The sequence below is a fragment of the Corapipo altera genome, unplaced genomic scaffold, assembly GCF_003945725.1.
Source record: "Corapipo altera isolate COAL_440 unplaced genomic scaffold, ASM394572v1 326, whole genome shotgun sequence".
Classification (NCBI taxonomy): domain Eukaryota; kingdom Metazoa; phylum Chordata; class Aves; order Passeriformes; family Pipridae; genus Corapipo; species Corapipo altera.
In genome coordinates this window covers 1056519-1065595 of record NW_020884945.1, presented here as the reverse complement: position 1 = coordinate 1065595, position 9077 = coordinate 1056519, and the positions used below count along the sequence as shown (strand labels likewise).

Below are 9077 nucleotides of genomic sequence, written 5' to 3'. Positions count from 1 at the left end.
TGGGGAAGGGGAAGGGGAAGGGGAAGGGGAAGGGGAAGGGGAAGGGGAAGGGGAAGGGGAAGGGGAAGGGGAAGGGGAAGGAGAAGGAGAAGGGGAAGGGAAAAGGGAAGGGAAAAGGGAAGGGAAAAGGGAAGGGAAAAGGGAAGGGAAAAGGGAAGGAGCAGAGGGAAAGGCAGTCAGGGATCAGCAGACACTCAAGTTCTGAAGCTGAGCAGCAAAGGAGTACCACACCTTTGTCCTGCTCTCAGTGACAGCCACATTCCCTTGCACTGGGTGGCAACTGGAACCAGCCTGGACATTTCCAGTGTTCCCATTAAGCTCTGATCTCCTGATCCAAACAGTTCATCCATCCCCAGTTCCCCCCTGAACTGTGGGGTGCTGCAGGGTGAGCGTGGGGAGCACAACCCACTGCCCGGCTCCACAGGCAGTTCCCAGGGAGCAAACCCAAGGAGAATTCCTGGGGGAGGTCTGGCTTGCCAGGGAAGTGTCCTGGAGCCACAGGGCTCACCAGCTGTGCTGCCAGGACGCTGGAGAACTCGCTGTTCATGGCATAGGGGAGGGCTGTCTGGGCTCGGGAGCCGTACGTGGTCTGGAACCGCTTCTTGATCTCGTTCAGGAACGTGAAGGCTCGGGAGCGTTCAAAGTCCTGGAAGAGAGAGCAGAGACACCAGGAATGCCAGCATGCACAGAGCCACTCACAGAGAGACTGTGACTCCCAGTCCTAACTGGTGTGACACTGGCATTGGGCTGCTTATCCCAGGGCTTGGAAGAGCAGCCACAGTGCTCTTTTATTACCACTCGGTGATCCCACTGTGAATTCTCCCTGCCTTGTTTCCAGGCTGCATTCCCAGCCTGGATATCCACAGTTCTAATTCAGTGCCTGGCACCTTCCTGCAGTGAGGGAGAAGTTTTGGCTTCAGCACTTCCAGAATTGAGGAGCACCAGGCACTGACAACCGAACCGCTCCCTGCATCCCCATCCCACTGCCCTGGCACTGCTGGGAGAGGAACCAGGAAAACCAAGGACTTCACCTCAAAACTACCAACTCACAGGCAGTGGGAGGTGTCCCTGATGATTTTTAAGGTCCCTTCCAACCCAAACCATTCTGTGAGTCTACAACTGGAGTTCCAGGCTTAGACATCAGAGCTGTAACCAGTGGGAATGAGAACACGAGCATTTTCCGTGGGGGAAAAGGCACCTCAGACCAGCACCCACTAAAAACTGACAGCTGGATTCCCAAACCTGCTGGGAACCAAAATACTCACGTCATCTGTGATGCAGAGGTAAATAATCCTGTCCTGGCAGATGTAGTGGAACAGGTAACTGCAGAGAATTGAAAAGAAGGAAAAAAAAAAAAGATCATTTGGAGCTGCCACAGGACTCATTTTCTAGAAGACACTGCTGCCTGTGGGGCCTTCAGGGGCTGGGGAAGGAGACATTTGTGCATTCCCAAAAGTTTCCCCCCAGGAAGCACTTGGAACCTCTTACAGACTCCAGAATAAAGCAAATCAATTCTTCTGCAAAGCCTTGCCTTGTCCAGCTCCAAGGGTACAGCTCAGGAGCTCCACACTCAGGTTTTGTCTTGTAACATTAAGACCAAAATAAGCTTTAGGAGTGGGCTGGAACTGCCCTGAGGGTCTGTTTCCATGAAAAGAGAAAAAAAATCCTGGCATATCCACAACTATCCTGCAAGGAGTGAGGTGCAGCTTGTCTGACACCACCTTGCAGGCTCCCCAGTGATTCCTAGAAGAATCCAAACAGCAGAGACAGAATTCCTGCTGGCTGGTTTTCCTTGGAGAGTATAAAAAACACACAGAAGTTCTTCTTAAAAACAAACAGAACCCATTAAATGAGTCTGAGGAGTTCAAAGTTCAAAGGAACTCGAGTTTTTTTGCTGTTTCAGAAGAAGAGAAATTCTCTTAGAAAGACATCAGGGAATTTTCTGGCCAGGCTGGGAATGTGGTAAGGCAGAGGATCCCTGGAACACTCCAGACAGGAGGAACAGCTCCTTGTGCTCGTTGTAGCTTCCCAGCTTTCCTGTTCTGCCCAGTTCTCTCTAAAAATGCACTACAGCCCTCCTAAAATTCAGCTTTTTAGTTGGTTGAACAGCATTTGAGGCAAAGTTATTTCTTTTCACTCCCAGGAAATAACTGTATCCTTAAAATTACAACAGGAAAGAAAAGATGCAGCGGCCAAGGTACATCAGAGCCCTGGGCTGCCTCAAAAATATCTCCCACAGGGACTTGTTCGGGCTCCCAAACCAGGAAAGGATGAGGGAAGATTATCCCAATCCTCACCCTGAATCCTCAGGCAGCCAGAGCAGCTCTAACACACCAGCCTGGGCAGCAGAGAGGATCCTGCCCTGCTGCCCATCCCAAAAAAAGGGCTGAAATGGGGCCTCTAAAGTTGTTTTTTCCACAGTTGTTTTAGTTTGTTTGCCACAGTGGTTTTAGTTTTCTCCCCAGCACATGGACTCACCTACTTCACGTGTGCAATAAGCCTCAGGTGATGAACCATCTAATCCCAAGGGCTGTTCAGAGAGCTGGAAAAATCCTGGGAAAACCCTTCTGGATTTGTGGCAGCTCAGGATGACTCCAATGATCTGCCAGCACCACTCCTCCTAAAGCCCCCAGGATCCACAAGTGATCCACCATGTCCAAGCTTCAGAAAAGCCAGGGAAAGATTCCATAAGCCACACTCCAAAGGTTCCCCAGCTGGGCACACTCCAGCTCACTTTGGAGTTGTATCAAACCAGAAAAGCTCGATTCTGTACCAACTGCTTGAGCTAAACTTAAATCCTGGTTATGCTGCACGGGAATTTGGGACAGCAAAACCCGACAGGATTACAGGAAAACAACCCCAAACACAGCCAGTCTATTCCTGTTCTCCTCCCAGCCCCCTGGGGTCACTCACCTGCCATGGGAATAGGTGAGTTTGTTGTTCTCCGAGGGGATTTTGGCCAGGATCTGCTCCGTCACCTCCAGGAAGTTCCCTCCACACCAGGCGTGCTTGGCCAGGATGGTGGTGCCCCTCGCCACGACAGCAAACAGGATGGCCATGGCTTCCCACTGCTGGGAACACAACCCCTGGGATGAGCTCCAGGACACCAGGACCATGGAGTTCTCCCACCCCCCCTTTCGGCTTCTGCTCCAACGACACCAAAACTCCAACGAGCTCCAGAAAATTTCTGCTCACCACTGTGGCCTGCACTCAGTGATCCCACTGGGAATCCTCCCTGCCTTGTTCCCACCCGGATTTCTACCTGTCAGTGCTATTTTTTTTATTTTTTTTTTTTATTATTTCTCTTCAGCTGCTCCTTGAGTTTTTTCTTGCTGATCCTGCAGTTTTTTCTCGTGACCGGCACGAAGGAAGTGACGGTCCCACAGCTCCTGACACAGCCCCAGCCCCCCCTCCCTGCAGGGGGGCTGCCCAGGGGTGAGGCCTGAGCTCTGACTGCTTCCAAACTCCAAAATCACTGCTCAGAGTCCCACCAGAACATGGGGGGACCCTGCACACACCCAGGGGGTGCTGCCTCGGGGTTCCTGTGGAAGCAGAGCTGCCCTTCTCAGAGCAGGCAGAACTTCTGCAAACTCAGGACTTGGCCTCAGCAACATCTGATTTCTCCAAGCCAACATTCCTGCCCATGGATCCAGCTGGACAGGTCACACAGGGCAGGTGTGTGAGGGCCAGGAGGCTGGGAAGGAGAGAGGGTTGTGTGGAGACCTCAGAGCTCCTCCCAGTACCTGAGGAGCTCCAAGGGAGCTGGAGAGGGACTGGGCATCAGGGACTGGAGTGACAGCACAAGGGGGAATGGCTTCCCACTGCCAGAGGGCAGGGTTAGATGGGATACTGGGAGGGAATTCTTCCCTGGGAGGGTGGGGAGGCCCTGGCACAAGTTGCCCAGAGAAGCTGTGGCTGCCCCATCCCTGGAAGTGTCCAAGGCCAGGTTGGAACAACCTGGGCTGGTGGAAGGTGCCCCTGCCCATGGCAAGGGTTGTGACTGGATGGGCTTTAATATCCCTTCCAACCCAAACCATTCCATGATTCCATATGTCTCTCCAGAGCTGGAAAAACATACCTGCTGGCACGGAAAGGGACACACTTAATCAGCTCAAGTATCATCACATTAATCTACTGTGAGCCCCCAGATTTAACACATGAAACCACATGTCAGAGCACAGCTGTGACAGCTGCTCCACTCAGCCCACACCCCCATAAGCCTCTTTTCTGCCTGGGAAAGGATGACCTTTGACCCTGCAAAACCCCAAAATCTTATTTTTCACTTTGCACTTCCCTGTTTATTGCCTGCTTTGATTTGCTTCTAGAAACGTGTCTGGAAACATCTGTGTCTGGAAACACCTTCACACACCTATTTCAAGGCATCCAAGGAGTTGGGACCTCTCTAGGAAGAGACACTGGAGGGAAGGGGTGGTTTGTCTTCAGGCTCTGAGGAGCACAGGCAGAGCCTGAGCACAGGCCAGACTTTCCATCCCCCTGGCACTGCCTGACGTGACTTACTGATCTCTTCTGGCTCAGGGGTGGGTCCTACCCAGGCCTGTCCAAGCAGATCTGCCCTGGAGAGTTGATGTTTCCACGTGAACTGCTGCCCCAGTGGCAGAGGGGGTGGAGGAACACAGCAATTAATGAGGTTCAGCCTTCAATTAGTGAGGTGCAACCACCCCCCACCCCGGGGGTCTCACTTGGGCAGTCTGAGCTTCCCAGAGCCAGGCTTGGCCAGCAGCAACCAGGTGATCTCCCTCCCAAACCTCCCACAGGTTGGAGCTCAGCATTGGAAGGGGAAAGGAAAATAAACTTATGGATTTATTCAGAGAACAGAGTCCATGGATAAGCCACAACCAGCTGGGAGCACACAGGTGATCCCAAGCCAGCACTGCCAAAGGGAATACTCATGGAATGCTTTGGGTTGGAAGGGACCTTAAAGGTACCATCCAGTTCTACCCCATGGCAGGGACACCTTCCACTAGCCCAGGCTGCTCCAACCTGGCCTTGGATGCTTCCAGGGGTCCAGGGACAGCCACAGCTTCTCTGGGCAACCTGTGCCAGGGCCTCCCCACCCTCCCAGCCAGGAATTCCTTCCCAATATCCCACCTAACCCTGACAGTAAATGCCAGTAAAAAGAGGTGACAAACAGCCAGGTTTGGGGTTGTTCCCTCCCACAGTCCCACTGCCCTCTGACATCCAGCCTGGCAGAACCACTGACAAAAATCTTTTCTCTGTAAGATCTTCAAGGACAGTCGTGCTTATCATGGTCAATTAACCATCCATATCCACCTGAAGATGGCTGGGGAGGTAACAGGACCTGGAAAAGCAAGGGAACAGCTTTCCCCTGACACACTTCCTAAGGAAACTCCTCAGCACAAAGATATCCAAGGAGAAAGAATATAAGGCAGGGAAGAAAGTGGTGATCACTCACTGCCTGCAACAGATATGGAAACAAAGGTCAAGAACAGGTTCCAGCAGAGGCAAGTTCTTCACACAACACATCCCCTGAAGAGTTCCCACAGGTTATCAGGGAGGAAAAGTGTTCACATGAGGTCAGAAAAAACAGTTGATGGAGGAAGAGAATCACTATCAAACAAATATCACCCTGGAGCAGAATTTATCACGAGTTTCTCCTGTTCTTCCACTCCCCCCAGCTAGAGCTGGTCTGACTCCACACAGCCAGAACAGACATTCACTGACTCCACAAGCTCAGGACTGGTTTTTTTTCCAGGGAAAAATACTTGAAGAGGAAGTAATACCTTCAAGCAGCAAAGCAGGTGACCCCCCAAGTCAGACCCGGGGTCCAGTTGGGGTTGGGGCTCTCACAGGACTCTGCTCCTCACTGCTCTTCTCATCCATGGAACAATTAAGAGTTGATTAAGCAAAGGCCTGTGAAATTCCAGTGCTCCCAGTTTACAGCCAGGGCCTTCAAGGAGTTCACAAACCCACTGCCAGCATCTCTTGCAATGCTGGAACTACCAAGAACATCCCATGACAGGCAGAGCCAAGTCACAGCAAAGCCTCTTAGAAAATATAACCCCTCCCTGAGCCCACCTGCCAGAGCATTCCAGGGCTGCCCCCCTACCCCAAATTCCGAATTCCTTCCAGAAATCTGCCCTGGAAGAGCTCCCGGGCTGAGTGACCTGCACACTCCCAACCCATGCAGGGGGGTGAGCAGCCCTGAGCTCTGACATCCTGCCACAGGAGGCACTGCCAGCCTGGCCTTTGGGCTGGGCTTATTTCTAAGCCAGTCTTAAGTTGCCGAATCAACCAGACGCTGATTGCACTAGAGCAGGAAAAGCAGATTCCAGGGATATTTTGCTGACCTGTCAGCTCTTCAAACCAGGGGGTTGCAGACATTGGAGTGTGAGGGTCACCAAGAAGTGCTCCAAGGCAAGGCTCACCTACCCCTAGTTAAGCATGAGTAAGTTACTAATCCCAAGTCCCTCCCCCTCCACAGACCTAAAGAGACCAAAAGTTCAACCTGATGCTCACAATATTATTTAAGACAGGAGCATTTTGAGCTGGAAAAAGAGCCAAAGGGGAGATTACTCAGAGCTGACACATAAAAAGGAATAAGCAACTCTTTGGAATCTTCCTGCAGGAACCTCCACCTGAAGAAGCTGTGACAGAGGACGAGGCAAAAACCAGACCCAACGAGTTTACAAGGATGAAACAAAACTAAACCTCAGCAAAATCATGTTAAATGCTGCTCACAGCCCAGAGAAAGGCAGCAACCCAGCCAGGGAAGCTGTGGCTGCCCCAGCCCTGGAAACGTCCACGGCCAGGTTGGGGCAACCTGGGCTAGTGGAAGGTGTCCCTGCCCATGGCAGGGGGTGGAATGAGATGGGGTTTAAAGCCCCTTACAACCCAAACCACTCTGGGATTCTGGGATTGGGATCTGGTACAGAGCAAGGATTAACTGTCACCACACAGCTGGTCCTGCAGCTCCCTCCTGTCTGGCCAGGCCACAGAGAGCACATTTTCCCAGCCAAAAAGCAACAACTGTGGCCTAAAAAATAATGCATTCAACTGTCCTGGCCTTCAAGAGAGATTCTGTACAAGCTTAAACTCATCCCCCTGTCACGGTAGCTTGAATTTATCCAGAGGACACAAACTGCACTTTGTTCCAGCTTCCACTCACTCCACACCTGAGCTCTGCAGGTGCCACCAATCCCAGTTTTGCCAACAAGGAGGAACACAAGCCAGGGAATTTGTGACCAGTTACAGCAGCAGCAGCACTAAGGAACCTGAGGGAATTCCCTGCCCAGTCCTGTCCCTCTGGATCCGCCAGGACACAGAGGCTTTGGCCAGGCCAGGCTGCACCAGGCCCATGGTGCAACACCAGGTCACAGCCTGGAACCACAAACACCACTAAGCCTCTTGAGCAATCAGGTGACTGCCCAGCACCAGGAAAGGCACGTCTGCCCGCTGCAGCCACTCAGCAGGGCTGGCATAAAGGAGCAGTTGTCCAAGGAAACACAGCCCCAAAGCCTCCCCCTGTCACACACACCACGAGAGACCTCAGGGCTGCAGAGCCCACAGAGCAGAGGGAAACCTGAACTCCCAGAGCAGGGCAGCAGAGGGATTCTAAAGTGAGTTAGACAATTGCCACACGTCTCCACTCAGTTAATATTGGATATTTGCAGGACTCACCCCGGGGAGGTGACACTCACTGTCACTGTAGGATCCCACAATCCTCAATTCCCGGGATTCCCTCACCTTACTCAGGAGACAACAGCCCTTGCTCTGCCATGACAAAGCCCCCAGTTAGAGCAGAAGGGCCTAAATGAAGTAGAACAGATGAACAAGGAGCATTTTTCTCCCCGAGCAGCATCTCCTCAGCCCTGTAACACTCGTGTTACTCCTGTTAGTAACACAATCCCGTCAGAGACATCCCTCCCCACTGGTTACAAAAGTCAGGAATAAAATCCATTAAAATCCACCCCTTTGCAGAACTATTTTCTGTTTAAACTCACTATATTAAATGGCTGGAAGTAGCCAAGAGCAAACCTTCCTAAAAGAAAAACTCACTCGGGAGATACCAGGTGGGCCTGGCATGGAAAGGCTCCAAATGAGGAGGGAAGGGAGGAAAAGGATGCTCTCCTCAGGCCCCCAGAAAACACCACAGATCCAAAGAGCCCCTCAGCAGGGCCAGGAGGGGTTGGCAGCTCTCAGGGAGTCAAGAACCACAGACTCCCAGACTGGTTTGGGTTGGAAGGGACCTTAAAACCCACCTCATTCCACCCCTGCCATGGGCAGGGGCACCCCCCACTAGCCCAGGTTGCTCCAAGCCCCCTCCAACCTGGCCTTGGACACTTCCAGGGATGGGGCAGCCACAGCTTCTTTGGGAAATCCCTTCCAGCACCTCACCACCCTCCCAAGGAAGAATTCCTTCCTACTGTAAGGGCACAGAAAACCCAGAACATCAGAAACAGGGGGGCCGTGGGGTCGATCTCTTGTTTTCAAGTGCCTCTCCCGGCCCAGAAGATTCCCAGCCTGTGCCAGGAGGGCACTGCCTGCACTTCCAGAAATCCTCTGACAGAAAGCAAAGGGCATCCATCACGTTGGTGCTGGTTTGAAGCCTGAAAGGGAGGTGTTGCAACCCTGGGAGTTGCAAACTGCCCGAGTGCAATAAAGGAGCCGTTTGAGCGTGGTGAGCTCAGCAGAAACCAGCCCAGGCTCCCCTCCCGCCTCTCCTGGGCAGCTGGGAATCGTTATTTCCTTAAAGGAATAGTCCCTGGGGTTGTTCTGCTCGTTTGAAGCCCCAAGAAACGTGACATCTGTGCCCGAGCTTATCCCAAGTTCTGCACACAGAGTTTACTTCAGGCTCCCTCGCTGCACCCGTATGGAAAGAAATGAATCCAGTTTCATTTTCCAGGCCTGGAAATGAAACCTTTCCTGGAAGGTTTGGAAAGGGATAAAGACACTGAACATGATGGCAATGGAACGAGCAGCTCTCTGGAGAGGTAACACAGACCCCCTCAAAGCAGGGAATGGGAATCAGGGAATCAGGGAATCGCTGGGGTTGGAAAAGCCCTTCAAGTGGTGCCAGCACAACTGGGATTATCAGT

General features: G+C 52.3%; 1 protein-coding gene across 2 annotated transcripts in view; it reads right to left on the bottom strand.

The window, feature by feature from the left end:
• Nucleotides 1-9077, bottom strand: part of VAMP7 (vesicle associated membrane protein 7) — a 17787-nt gene that overhangs the window by 7692 nt on the left and 1018 nt on the right. The window contains exons 2-4 of one of the 2 annotated variants that reach the window (XM_027662269.1): nucleotides 2914-3071; nucleotides 1266-1323; nucleotides 509-646 (exon numbers count right to left, since the gene is read on the bottom strand). In XM_027662269.1, coding sequence (XP_027518070.1) covers nucleotides 509-646; nucleotides 1266-1323; nucleotides 2914-3059 — 342 coding nt within the window. In that variant the 5' untranslated portion in view covers nucleotides 3060-3071. The remainder of the gene's footprint in view (nucleotides 1-508; nucleotides 647-1265; nucleotides 1324-2913; nucleotides 3072-9077) is intronic. The other variant, XM_027662270.1, reaches the window with a different exon arrangement.